Below are 14,883 nucleotides of genomic sequence, written 5' to 3'. Positions count from 1 at the left end.
ATAGCCTTCATCAGTCCTCCGTTCGATTTCTCTCAGGCAGAATTGATTACTCTCTTCCCACTTATGTTCCCAGGTTTTTATTGCTGTTAGGTCAGTGCTTTGTAACATAAATTGTTGGTATCTGTCTCTCTCTCATACCCCTTGAACCCTGTTTCAGTTCCATATATCTGATTACAAGATAGAAAGGGCAGTAAGTTCACAGACTGTCTCTTGCTCTTGTACCTGCACAGAACCTAAGACAGTATCTTGCCCATAGCAAGAATGGAATGATCCTTTATTGAGTAACAGTTGCATTTACATTGCTCAACTGATGATCTTACTGTCCTTATCTAGCTTTGTAAAGAAATAATAAAATGCAATTTCTCTGTAATATAAATTGTATCTCAAATGAGCAATGTTGCCTGTCACATCAGAAAAACAACTGTCTGAAAGACTTTTCAGATTTTCCTTGCAGTGGTAACTGAATTATTTAAAATAAAGCACGGAATTAAATGGAATTAATATCTTCATAGTTTTTATATAATTCCCTGGGAGTCTTCACCCCGCCCCCATTGTTTAATCATCACCTGGTGAGGTGGTTTGATTTGTAACGTTGCAAATAGTGTACTCTGAACATGAAGTAAATGACTTCACTATATATGTACATAAGGAAATGCACAATTGTGTGACTTTGATTTAATTTGTAATCACTGTTAGTGAGAGGAACCTCAATTTAAATCTGTTTGTATCTTCAAAAATGGAATTGGAGCTACCTCCAGTAAAAACAGAACAATTATTTCAGATTAGATGAAATTTAAAACGTTAACAGACTTGACTTCTGGGTGTACTTGGTGTGGTGCCCAGAGATACTTGAAACCACAAGACAGACATGGCGTAGTCTGCTGGAGTGTCCATTTTACTTAACAATATTGGTACAAAGAAAAGCAATTCTGTCAGATGAAAATTTTTTTTTCAAATAATTTAAGCAAATATAACTGTTGCGGAGTAGATGACAGATTTGTCACGATGGTAAAATACGAGAGCGTATTATTGTTCTTTCTTCTTGATTGTTGAGTGTTGGGAGAAGTCTAGAAAACAGTGACTTAAGATGGATGATGTGAGCAGAGACATCAGGAGCTCTTGTGGTACTTGAGTCAGGCATTTTCCTGACTGCCAGCCAGAAGAAAGAACACAAGTAGTTGTGTAGTTCTCTTTGACTAAAAAAGAAACACAAACTTTTCCTTTTATAATATATCTGATTATTTTTGGTTGTCTTACATTAACAATTGGTGAAGAGATTTGGGCTAATAAGCTTTCCTTCTCAAAATGTACATCAGAAGGTGGTGTGAATTCCAAATGCTGTATTTCTAATTTAGCTAAGACTAGCTATATTAATACTTAAATTTACACTTGATCTTAGCCAAAAGGCTGAGAAGCAGTTAAATTTGATTTAGGATGGTGGTGGTAGGGACTTTGGGGGCTTATGAGTATTTTAAAATGACTAGACCTTCAGATTTATATAACCCCACTTTTATCTTTTTTTGTTTGCTTTTAAAGATTTTATTTATTAGAGCTCACGCACGTGTTCACAGTTGGTGGGGGAGGGGCAGGAGGAGAAGCAGACTCCCCGATGACCAGGGCTCCATCCAAGGACCCTGGGATCATGACCTAAGCCGAAGGCAGACACTTAACTGACTGAGCCACCCAGGCACCCCACCCCACTTCTGTCTTTATGCTTAGAAAAGCACCGAGATGTTGAGGGTTCATGGAAAGGAATTTAGCATGTATGGGAAAGACAGATTCGATGCTCTCTCATAAAGTATATTTTCATAATAAAGAATTGAGGTATCAATACCTGAGGGTGTGGGTTGGAATGGCCCATGTATATCTTAGGACCTACAGTTTTAGTGGCAAGTTAGTGTCAGGTTAATTCTTTCATTTAAAACCTGTGGAGAAGCATAGTATTACTGAAGGGATTTTAAAGCTGCACAAAGACCTTCTTGGGATATATTACGGATTTAAAGTAAAAACACATCACCACGATTACAGTTTACAGTGTTGTTGGTAAATAATTTTAACAGGTATTTACAGTCCTTGGGTAAAGCTTCTTGTCTTTATCCAAGATACCAGGTAGAAAGTTGGCAGAAGAAGATTGAATAAAGGGGTGCCTGGGTAGGTCAGTTGGTTAAATGTCCAACTCTTGATCTCAAGGATGTGAGTTCAGGCCCCACTTTGGGCTCTATGCCCAGCGTGGAGCCTACTTTAAGAAAAAAAAAGACTGGATGAAGAGGTAGGTTTGAGAAAGTAAGGAACTCAGAGTAGTTAGTTTTATAATATACATTATGACTTGAAGTTATCTGTAGCATAACTGCTTATCGTATTTGCTAAATGCTTAGGGGCAAGGTTATTTCTTTTTCCAATATCGAATTATTTTTGGCATCTAGCATAGTATCTTGCACACACAGTAGGCTCTTAAGAGTTTGTTGAGCCAGGGGCGCCTGGCTGGCTCAGTCAGTAGAGCATGCAGCTCTTGATCTCAGGGTTGTAAGGTTGAGGCCCACGTTGGGTGTAGCGATTACTTCAAAAAGAAAAAAAAATTTTTTTTAAAGATTTTATTTACTTCTTTGACAGAGAGAGCATAAGCGGGGAGGAGGGGGATGGGGAGGGGGAAAGGGAAAAGTAGATTCCCCGCTGAGCAGGGAGCCCAATGCAGGGCTCAGTCCCAGGACCCTGAGATCATGGCCTGAGCCGAAGGCAGACACTTAACTGACTGAGCCACCCAGGCACCCCAAGAAAAATTTTTTTTTTTTAAGATTTTATTTATTTGACAATGACACAGCAAGAGAGGGGACACAAGCAGGGGGAGTGGGAGAGGGAGAAGCAGGCTTCCCGCAGAGCAGGGAGCCCGATGTGGGGCTCAATCCCAGGACCCTGGGATCATGACCTGAGCTGAAGGCAGACGCTTAACGACTGAGCCACCCAGGCACCCCCCCCAAGAAAATTTTTTAACTAAAAAAATTTTGTTGAGCAAATCAAGAAATAAATGCCTGTTGAATTAGTATCCATTGGAGGTAGCTTTCAGAATTATAAAATTATGAATTATGAAATATGAAATCACTGCTAAGTTGTATTCAGGAGCCACAAGGTATGGAACTTACTTCGAATAGTTGCATGCATTGTGACCAAGAGCCAGTATTTATGCAGAGGAGCATTGTTCTCATTTGTATCTGAAAATGTACACAGCATATGTTTACCAAGTAAATTGATAAATGTCTTAAGATGTGTGTGTGTGTGTAGTTCTAAATTACAAAAATTTTTGTACATATCTTTATCTTGTTGCTTGTCCTACTTTCCCATCTTTTCTACTTTTAAGAAAAGACTGGTTGAGAGTAACAGAGTTTTGAGGTCATTCTCTAAATTGTGTAGTTTGAATTGGATTAATTCCTTAACCAAGGGCCTTAAAGTAAATCTAAGATAAAAGGAAGAAGAATAGTGGTACATTAGAAGTCAGTAATTTTTTTTTTGCGTCAATACAATTAGGTTAGTCTTTTAAAAAATAATAAAGTCCTACAGATAGTTACTTATTTGTGAGAAGCATTACAGCATGAATTTTGTGTTGTTATTTTTTATAACGTGCAAGTTAAATGTGCAAGTCATGGGAGAAAGATTTGTGCAGTATTTAGAGTTGGTTCCTTCTTAGTGTATAAGTATATGGTTTTTGTAAGTGGTATTACCATATTATAGGAAGCAGAGGAGGAAAAAGATGTCATTGTTTCAGTCCCTGGCGCAGGTCTGATGCTTGCCTTTTTGTTTTTGTTTTTTGTTTTTTTTTAAAGATTTTATTTATTTATTTGAGAGAGAGAGAATGAGAGACAGAGAGCATGAGAAGGAGGAGGGTCAGAGGGAGAAGCAGACTCCCCGCCGAGCAGGGAGCCCGATGCGGGACTCGATCCAGGGACTCCAGGATCATGACCTGAGCCGAAGGCAGTCGCTCAACCAACTGAGCCACCCAGGCGCCCGCCTTTTTGTTTTTTGATGCTTGCGTTTTGTTGTATATAGCTGCCTTGTGTTTTTTCATTCGTTTAACCTACACATACTTTTGTTTATTTTAAATGGTGGCTCTCACAGTATACATACAGTTGTATTTTGCTTTTTGCACATAATGAAGTTTTCAACTATTTTTTTTTTTTTTTTTAGAAGCTTTTATTTATTTGACAGAGACAAAGCAAGAGAGGGAACACAAGCAGGGGGGAGTGGGAGAGGGAGAAGCAGCCTCCCCCAGGGAGCCTGATTCGGGGCTGGATCCCAGGACCCTGGGATCACGACCTAAGCCAAGGTAGACACTTAAAGACTGAGCCACGTAGGCGCCCCATAACTGTGTTTTGGTTAATTTAGTAAACATTAGGGGCGCCTGGGTGGCTCAGTCGTTAAGCTTCTGCCTATGGCTCAGGTCATGATCCCAGGGTTCTGGGATCCAGCCCCGCATCGGGTTTCCTGCTCGGCGGAGAGCCTGCTTCTCTCTCTCCCACTCCCCCTGCTTGTTTTCCCAGAATCTCTCACTGTCTCTCTCTCTGTCAAATAAATAAAATCTTAAAAAAAAATTTTAGTAAACATTAGTTTGTGGAAGTATTTGAGGAAGACAATCTGAAAAACTGAAAACTTGGCAGATGTGTTGTGTAGTATGTTAGTACTGTGGTTTAATCTCCCTGTAACTGGTTAGGGGTCAGAGTATTAGCTATTAAAGGAAAAAAGGAAAATGATAAAGTATCAGTGTCTAAGAAAAATCAGTAAATGAAATGAAATTTAGTTTTGTGAAGTTAAGAACAAAACCAAGTCTGCATTTAATAGGACTGCACAGATGTTTTAGAGAAAACATGTTTGTTTTGTTTTGTGTACTAACTTGTTTTAGAATGATTTTTTTTTTTGATTTTTTTTCCTCTTCACTTCCCTGAACTTGCCTTGATTTTTTTTTTTTTAAAGAATGCGAGGCCAGAAACTGTCACTAATGATGATGAAGAAGCCTTAGATGAAGAAACAAAGAGAAGAGATCAGATGATCAAAGGGGCCATTGAAGTTTTAATACGAGAATACTCCAGTGAGCTCAATGCCCCCTCACAAGAATCTGACTCTCATCCCAGGAAGAAGAAGAAGGAGAAGAAGGAGGACGTATGTGTTACTGATTTCTGACAGTAGTCATTTCTACGGTTTACTTTTTATGGTGTCACTCTTGTGCTTTCATTGCATTGCAACTTTCAAGGGGAAAATTACTAAGGTTTAACTGCTAAGCCTAATTTGACCATGTTTTATCAAGTAACTCACTAATTTTTTTTCACCAAAATATTTGTTTTATATGTTTGAAATGCACTGGCATGGATACTTGTGTTTATCTTTGGATTCAAATTACATAAGGAAAAAACCCGGGACTCATGAAGTAGATGCCGATATTAAGGGACAAAGGAAGTCTTTTTGTTTTTGTTTTTTTGGCCATGAAGGGGCTGGCTTTGTTTTTGCCTTACTCCCTGATATTGTACTATCTCTGCTCCAACCAGGACACCAGCTATCCTTCACTGAATATTTTCACCCATTCTTTAATTTTTGCCACCTTTTTCTTCTAAACCACATCTCATTCCCTCTGTGGACAGTAATGCAGTTGTATTTCTAATTGGAGGGTGGTGAAAGAATAGGAGAAGATGAAACACTCCTCCCCAGTGTATTATATTATCAGTCTTTGCCAGCCTAAGCTAATTAAATAGTAGGGTGTCCAGGTTAAAAGAAAAAAAATTTTTTTAAGATTTATTTGTTTATTTGAGAGAGAGAGAGAGAGCATGAGCAGGAGAGGCAGAGGGAGAGAGAATCTGAAGCAGGCTCCGCACTGAGCTTGGAGCCCAATGCAGGGCTCGATCTTACGACCATGAGATCATGACCTGAGCTGAAACCAAGATTCAGGTGCTTAACCGACTGTGCTACCCAGATGCCCCAAAAATGTTTGTTTTTTTACACTCATTTCTTTTGGATAAATTTAGAGGAAAATCCGGGGAGTACTCTTAAAAATATTGGGAGTATGTTGTGTGCGTGGATTGTATATGCCGTGAAAAAGTACTGTGAAACATGTACTATGGTTTTTAATATCATTGGGTAGTTACGGTTCATTTTATTTTGAATTTGAGTGCCTTATTAGGCCATCTTCAATTTGCTTTGTGGCCAAATACGTTTTTATTACTTGGCTTGTTTTTCCTCATATGGTCATAAAAACCTGTCTAGTGAAATGCAAGTCATTGGGAATGGGAATTGGTAGTCCATCAGGTATAGGGTAATTGAGGTTTGTAGAGCTTGTTCTTCCTCTGCGGCATTAATGGGAAAGGAAAAAATAGTTAGAATATTTGTTTGATATGGGTTTGGAGGAGAGGATCAAAGAGATCCTGCTCGATGGCAGGAGTTATGGGTAAATTTTGTTGGTATGATTGTTTCCAGGGGATGAAGGAAAAAGTCCTGCTAGTGTGAGACTTTCCTTATTCCGTTGCCTGGGGGAGTTGGAGGGTGAGGAGGTGGTGGGTGACAGGAGGGGTTAAAGAGAGTGAGTGAAATCTTTTTTATTAAGTCATTTGAAATCAAGAAAATGTCACAGAAATCTTACATTGCTTACAGTATAAACATACAGCAAATTGTTGTGCAGAGTAATGAAAACTCTTGCTCTTTTTTTAATCTTTGTGGATTTTTCCGCAGATTTTCCGCAGATTTCCAGTGGCCCCACTGATCCCTTACCCACTCATCACTAAGGTTCGTTTACATTATAGGCATTGACAATAACTATTTATTGCTAATGGCCAGACTTGTGATTCTTGTTCATCTGATTTCTCACTATTTAACTTAGATCACTAGTTTTTTTTACTATATAAATTCTGTTTTATTTACTTCTATCTTTTTTGTAAGATGGTACAGAATATCTTTGAATTCTAGTATCTTTGTATTGATGTAGATTAATTTTTAATGCATTCTCTCCTGTCCCTCCTGTCTTTTTTAGGAGGATATAAATGCTATAGAAATGGAAGAAGACAAAAGAGATCTGATATCCCGAGAGATCAGCAAATTCAGAGACACACACAAGGTAGTATTCTTGTTTTTTTACTTGATACCAATCTAGACTTTTTACAGAACCCAAAGCAAACAGACAAAAAGAAAAAAATCAACCTTACATTAGAAAATAATTTTAAGTGCTTTTTATAGGTTAATTAATATTTAGATAGAGACAAAGAAACAGAAGAACAATACCATATTAAAGTGGTCCTGGACATATTGTACTTAGTTTTTTCAGTTACTGACTACTCTGCAGTCATCTCACTTTTATAAAAGCTAATTTTATTTTTAGATTTTAACATAAACATCAAGGTCAGATTTAAATTAGATTCAGTGGGGCACCAGGATAACCTACACTGTAGTGTATTTCTTGGGGCAGTTATTTAACTTAATCTTACGAAAATCGTTTCTTTAGAGCTGAGATTAAAATATAAGATATATATTTGTGTAGATTTAAGTTGAGAGGGGGAGATTTTAAAAAGTAGGTCAGTGGTTACCAGACTTACCAAATTTTAGATGCATGGAAGAACTGTAAATTCCCATAAAGCTAATCTATTCATTGACCCCCACCATTATGATAGAGATCATATGGTGACTAATGCAAGATGAAACTCTCAGCTTGGAAAGTAACAAGGAATAGGATGTAAGTATGAGCTTCTGTTTTTTATTATATTTATGGATGCCCCCTCAGAAAAATATGCAAAGGGGTAACTGGCTTGGAAATGGGTATTTGTGCATAGTAAATCCCACTCACGAGTTTTGCCTATTGAAAGCTTCTCTCATGACAGTGCATCTGTGAATGTTCGCTGGTGTTTAAGGTGATGCTTATGGACGGTAAAATGCAAACACTGCATGAAATGTATTTTGATGTTAGAGATAAGATGGTACTGGTTTTTACCCTAAAGACTGAGTGATCTTCAACTCAGTGAAATGTTAAGTGTTCACTTTTTCTTTTATTCAATCTTACTTTTTCTTATTGCTTTCAAAATCCCAAGGTGACAGTGCCATTGAATCACTGCTGCTGAACACTTACTATCCAGATGCCCAGCCGTAGCTCACATACACAGTGCTTTTTCAGGAATTAAGTATGTCTAAAAGCACAAATATAATTTTGCCAAATTAATTTTGAGTTTAAAAGGTAGTCTGTGGGAAGTGATTTTCAAGGAATACTTTTGGTTAGGTTCAATACTCAAATTCAGGGTCTGAGTAAGCTTGAAAATGGTATACAGTTGTGTGTGTGGTTTACCCCCTTGTTGTTATTTGTTAAACCCTGTCACGTCATTGGTAAAGTATGAGAAAATTGTGTTTTAAAAAAATTAATTCAAAAGATAAGTGCTTCAGAGTTTGAGAAGCTGTCAGGCATTTTGACTGCCTTAGACTTACTTCACTATGGGGGGGAAATGTTTTCTCCAAAATGTACTTTAAAAAAAGATAAAAATGAAAATGAAAAACAGTTCTTTTTGTTGGGTGGTATGGTTAAAGGGAACATTTGAAACTCTAGTAACAAAAAATGAGCTCAGTGAACCTTTGCATGTTTTGGTATGAGTTTATTAAATAACCACGGACTGTCAGGGTATCAGCGTGGCAGGGGGCGTCCATTTACAGCACGGACGAGTCTGAAGAGAGAATAAGGTAAGATTTATGATTTTTTTTTCTGTCCTTTCCTCTTCATTATTTCATTACTTTCTTACATCTTTTTAGACTCACTTCATTTTCTTTATCTCTAGTTTTGTCTTAAAATATACATATGTATGTAGGTGTCCATCTACTTACCGCATATATAGTCTTTTAGAAATGCATTTAGTGTGGACCAGATTCACTCACTTGTTCATTTAGAACAAAACTTTTGAAATGAGTTCTGAAACAAATTATTATTTACATAAGTAGAAGTATACACTACTAAGAAATAAGTAATACAGTGAATAAGCAAAAGTAAAAAAGTTAAATTCTACAAAAGAAATTGTTATTGGGACAGCTAAAATAAGTCTGTAAGTATCTATTATCTCAGAAATAAATATTTCTTTATAAGTGTATGACACTGAGGTAAGTTTTATATAGTCTAGCCTCATTTTACAATACAAATTTTTATAGTCCATTAGAACTGTTTCAGAAATTAGAATTCGCCCCTTTAAATAGCTTTCAGTTTCTGTCCTCTTTCTATGATTTCTTTTCTCTTCTCTTTGTAACCTCAGTGTATTCAGTATTGGCTTTGCCTACATTCTCCTTTGATACAGACTGGCACAGCAGCTGAATATATTGATTTCTCATGCATTAGCTTTTCTCTCATAATCCTCTATCAGTTCTCTGAGCCATGAACAAGAGAAAAAGTATAACAGGTAAGATTGCTTTTTAAAGTTGTTTTAAATGCTTTACATGACTGAGAAAAGACAAAAAAAAATGCACAATTTATTGTTGCAGTTTAAATTTCATTTCGGTGACACTAAACATGGAACCAAAGGGATAAATGTATTTTGTTTTTGTTTTGTTTTTCCTGTTTGGGTTTTTTTTTTGTTTTGTTTTGTTTTTTGTTTTTTGTTTTTTTTTCTGAGTTTGTGTAGAAACCGTGTAGTACACTGGTAATCTTGTCAGGGTTCAAACTTGGTCTGACTTTGTTATTTGGTTTATTTGTGAACCATGTACTTGCTCTTCCTCCCAGAAACATAGCTTGTAGGCAAGGTTAATCCAGTGTTGGCGATCCATGTCCTAGCACAGCATCTGTAAGTTCATATGCAATCGTTCCTTCCAAGGATGGATTTATCACTGTTGATATATTTTTATTTTCTTATAGGCGTAATGGGTATAAATATGTTGCTTTTAAAATTAAGTGAAATGAGAATATTACAATTATGTACATTTTTGCTTGAAGTGAGTGATTTTAAACTTTTTGTATTTAGTGGGCTGTCCATCTTGTAATGGTGGGAGTAAATGTTTCCATTTAGATAATAGGGCAAATGTTGGCTGAATTCAGCTTATCTTTTGGAGGGTGGGCAAACCAGAGGGTAGAAGATTATTTAGTTGTATTACAGTGACCTGACTCTCCTCCCCCACCTCCCCTTTGAAATCTTCAAGTAGTAACCTGTAGGTAATGGGAAGTTTGGGGTTATATTTAGTATCAATAGTAAATCAGTAGTCACACTGATTTACAGAAATTCATAATGAGGGAAGTTACATTTTAGCTAAGTGATTGTATTTCTAGAAATTAACTACTAATCACCACATTCCTCATGGTCATTTAGTTATTACATAATCATTGAGTGGCCAGCCACACTTGACACAATCTCCCAGCATCCAAGATTGGAGATTCCTGGTCTGTGTAGAGTATATGGGTTTGCACGCAATCTATTTAGTCTTGTGATTGCTTCAGTTTAATTTGTCAAGTAAAACCACAAGTACTTAATATTAAAGTGCCAGTGGTTTGGTTGTTTTTGTTCCTTATATTGGGCATTGCGCCGGGAAATATCTGAATACTGGAGCTACAGAGTTAACTCTAAAAGTACTTTTATTGGTTTCTAGAAACTGGAAGAAGAGAAAGGCAAAAAGGAGAAAGAAAGACAGGAAATTGAGAAAGAACGGAGAGAAAGAGAGAGGGAGCGTGAAAGGGAACGAGAAAGGCGAGAACGGGAACGAGAAAGGGAAAGAGAACGTGAACGAGAAAAAGAGAAAGAACGGGAGCGGGAACGAGAACGAGATAGGGATCGTGACCGGACAAAAGAAAGAGACCGTGACCGGGACCGAGAGAGAGACCGGGACCGCGATCGGGAAAGGAGCTCGGATCGGAATAAGGATCGGAGTCGATCAAGGTAAGGCTTGGTGGAAGTTACTGTTTGCTGATCACTTTAGTAGAACTGCAGTTAGGCACTCTCCACACTGTTTACATTTGTGTGAGGAGAGAACTTCCTTAGGCACAGAGCATGCCTGGCTTGCTGTCTCACACATGTAAACATTGGTTCAAGTAACAGTTCTCAACTTAAGGGTTAATTTTTATCTGACGCTAGTTTATACGCAGACCCAGAACACAACCACTGTCCACCCAGTGTTATGGGCAGACCTGATTCCCTCTTGTCTCCCTGGGTTGGTGGGCATCTTTTCTATTTACCATTTCACTGAGGTCCTGCATCCTGGGAAATCATCTCTAGCACCCCTGCTTTTAGCCGCTCGTCTTTACTTGGTCCTATAGCCCACTGTATGGCCACGACTCACCTCCTAGCGCTCAATTTAGGACTCCTAGTAATTTTACCTTGTTTTTATTTTAAGTTTTTTCTTAGTTATATTGAATTTGTTTGATGAATCATCTCAAATTCTTAGGAAGGAGTAAAGCAAAAATGAAAGAAGGAAGTGGGGAAGGAAGAAAAGCTCACCTTTTTTTCCCAAGCTGGTTTTCAGATAATACATTTCTGTGTTGCAAATTTTCACCTGATTGTAGCTGAAAGGAGGTCCACTTTAGTCAGTCCACCAGTTGCTGGAACTAGAAATCCAGTGTCCTTAGTCTTTAGTGGGCATTAAAATCCTTCCTTTCCTTCCTTTTCTTCCTCTCCTGGAATAATCATTATCCTCTTGAGTAACCTGATAAGGATTATCAAGAATTTGACATATAGTCAGTGTATGTATACTTTTATTATTGATATGAATCCATAAACACTATATTGTTTTATATGTGTACAAATAAATATATTTGTATTTAATTAGATCCATGGCATCATACTACATATATTCTGCAATTTGGTTTTATCATTCTGAATTAAATATTTGAGAACTTTTCCTTGCCAGTAGATACAGTTCTGATTTATCCATCCAACATGCCAAAATGGTCTTTTCTCCACACCTTTGCCAACACCTTTATTTCTTGATCACTAGTGAAGTAGGCTGTCTTTTAACGTGTTTGTCAGTCCTTTATATTTCTTATATCCAGGTGTGTTTGTTTTCTGAGATGCTGATAAGCATTAACATTGAATTTAAAATGCAATTGAGAATTTGAGACTAGAATTACGTTGTGTCATCCTGATAAGTATAGAGGAGTTTACAATTCTGCAGAAATCAAATGCTAAATTCCGGCCTATGAGTTCGTATATTATTTTGTAATATAAGTTGCCGTCTTTTCCCTTGGTTTACAAAGGAAAACAAAGACTGACAGATTTTTAAAATCTTTTGTTTATATAGAGAAAAGAGCAGAGATCGTGAAAGGGAACGGGAGCGAGAAAGAGAGAGAGAGAGAGAACGGGAACGAGAAAGAGAACGAGAGCGAGAGAGAGAGCGAGAAAGGGAACGGGAACGAGAGAGAGAGAAAGACAAGAAGCGTGACCGAGAAGAAGATGAAGAAGATGCTTACGAACGAAGGAAACTTGAAAGAAAACTCCGAGAAAAAGAGGCTGCTTACCAAGAGGTAAATTGAGAAAATGCTTTTATTCTTTATTATCATTATTTTTTAAGATTTTATTTATTTGAGAGAGAGAGCATGCGCCCATGTGTGCAGAGGGAGAGGGTGAGGGAGAGAACTCCAGCAGACTCCATGCTGAGCATGGAGCCCAGCACGTGGGACTCGATCTCACGACCCTGAGATCATGACCTGAGCCGAAACCAAGAGCTGGGCACTTAACTGAGCCACCCAGATGCCCCGAGGAATGCTTTTATTCTTAAAGCTTGCTATTCAGTAGGTTAGTAAAAAATTTTAGAGCCCTTGGGGTGCCTGGGTGGCTCAGTCGTTAAGCGGCTGCCTTTGGCTCGGGTCATGATCCCAGGGACCTGGGATCGAGCCCCGCATCTGGCTCCCTGCTCTGAGGGAGGCCTGCTTCTCCCTCTCCCACTCCCCCTGCTTGTGTTCCCTCTCTCTCTGTGTCTCTGTCAAATAAGTAAATAAAATCTTTATAAAAAAAAAAAATTTTTAGAGCCCTTTGCATACATTTGTATTACTAAATTTGACAATTTCTTTTTTAGCGCCTTAAGAATTGGGAAATCAGAGAACGGAAGAAAACCCGGGAGTATGAGAAAGAGGCTGAAAGAGAAGAAGAAAGAAGAAGAGAAATGGTAATATTCTAGGTTACAAATTAGTGATTTTTCAGATAAAAATCAGGTCAAATTCTTGACCATTAACTAGATTAGAAGTAACTTTGTCAGGGCGCCTGGGTGGCTCAGTTGGTTAAGCGACTGCCTTCGGCTCAGGTCATGATCCTGGAGTCCCGGGATCGAGTCCCGCATCAGGCTCCCTGCTCGGCAGGGGTTCTGCTTCTCCCTCTGCCCTCTTCCTTCTCGTGTTCTATGTCTCTCATTCTCTCTCTCTCAAATAAATAAAAAAAAAATCTTAAAAAAAAAAAAAAAAGAAGTAACTTTGTCATTAAAATGTACGAGCTCTCAGTATAGACAATTTAATTTGGGGGCGGAGGGGCAAAAGGAAGAGGGAGAGAGAGAATCCCAAGCAGGTTCCATACCCAGTGAGGCTCCATCTCATGATCCTAAGATCGCCACCTGAGCTGAAATCAAGTGTTGGGACACCCAGCTGTTTAAGCCACCCAGGCGACCCTAGGTAATTTAATTTTTATGTATTTCAAGTAATCTTCAGACAATTCCAGTCCACCAAAATCTCTTTTACTCTTTAATTTTCACATTTTTGCTGCCTATAAACAAAATTATCTTTTGGCATACCGTTGAAGTAAGTCTGCCATAGGATAATATATATAAAATGAGAATTTATAAAACATTCTTAATTAAGAGTTTATAACATGTTGATTTTGAAGAGGCATTGGTAGATATTGATAGATACTGTTCTGTATTGGTGTGGCACATGTGGATGAAGGGAATAGTGTCATGAGAGGACCTCTTTGTTTTTTGTTTTTCATGTTTTTATTTAAATTCCACTTAATTAACATACAGCGTAAAGACCTGTTTTTATGAATCACAATTATTGTCTTCAGTGTATAACATATGAATTATAGTTTTTCCTCATGCTATCTTTTAAGTACATGACATTTTTTGCATTTACACTGTTTGATGAACTATAATAGGGAAACCATTGGCATAGGTTGTTACTAAGAAGAATGACAAAAAAATTTTGTCATAGTATTTGCTTGAGTAGTATGTTCCATGTGTTCTGTCTTTGCCAGAATTTTGTGAAAGTTTCTTTATCTCCAGTTTGGAGATTATTCTTCCAAAAACTTCACTGAAGTTAGGAATCTTCAAGTAGCTTTTGAACATGAGACCTAGAGGGAGTTTTTGTAAGTAACCAAAAGAGGGTGCATGTAGAAACTAGTTAGATAGTATGGGTTTTCTGTATATATCCATAATGCTAGAATTATTGACAGTAATTTCAATTCCCATTCTAGAATTTCTTTTTCATCCCTATGTTAGAAAATAGGAAGAGAATAATATAGTGAGAAATGATTATTTAGAAGAGCTGTTTGCCATGAACAACATGGTGGGATAGATTTGAAGTGGTCCTGCTTTTTACAAGTAAATCAGAAATCTGTCTTTTTAGAGAAAATTTTCCTATTATTTTTTTGCTTGAGAGCTTTAAAAAAGCCCAGTTACAAAAGCAGTTACTTATTACATTGAAATATTCAAGTAACAGAAGTACATGATGTAAAAAGTGAAGGTTTCTACTCCTCAAAGCTGGTAATTTATGTTCATATTTTAGTATGTATCTCATGCACCTTCCTGTGTTTTATTTAAATACTTATAAGTTTTGTCATTCCTATTTAACAAATCTGCTTTCCTTCATTTGACACATTTTTTTTTTTTAAAGATTTTATTTTATTTGAGAGACAGAGTGAGAGAGAGAAAGAGCACAAGAGGGGGGAGTGGGAGAGAGAGAAGCAGACTCCCTGCTGAGCAGGGAGCCCG

General features: G+C 37.5%; 1 protein-coding gene across 3 annotated transcripts in view; it reads left to right on the top strand.

The window, feature by feature from the left end:
* Nucleotides 1-14,883, top strand: part of RBM25 (RNA binding motif protein 25) — a 58,342-nt gene that overhangs the window by 31,021 nt on the left and 12,438 nt on the right. For all 3 annotated transcript variants that reach the window (XM_034992946.1, XM_034992944.1, XM_034992945.1), the window contains 6 exons: nucleotides 4,960-5,145; nucleotides 6,703-6,756; nucleotides 7,001-7,084; nucleotides 10,567-10,853; nucleotides 12,211-12,433; nucleotides 12,985-13,074. In XM_034992946.1, the coding sequence (XP_034848837.1) occupies nucleotides 4,960-5,145; nucleotides 6,703-6,756; nucleotides 7,001-7,084; nucleotides 10,567-10,853; nucleotides 12,211-12,433; nucleotides 12,985-13,074 (924 nt within the window). The remainder of the gene's footprint in view (nucleotides 1-4,959; nucleotides 5,146-6,702; nucleotides 6,757-7,000; nucleotides 7,085-10,566; nucleotides 10,854-12,210; nucleotides 12,434-12,984; nucleotides 13,075-14,883) is intronic.

Source organism: Mirounga leonina, unplaced genomic scaffold (assembly GCF_011800145.1).
Source record: "Mirounga leonina isolate KUSES-001 unplaced genomic scaffold, KU_Mleo_1.0 Mir_82, whole genome shotgun sequence".
Lineage (NCBI taxonomy): Eukaryota > Metazoa > Chordata > Mammalia > Carnivora > Phocidae > Mirounga > Mirounga leonina.
This window is presented reverse-complemented; position numbering and strand designations above follow the sequence as displayed.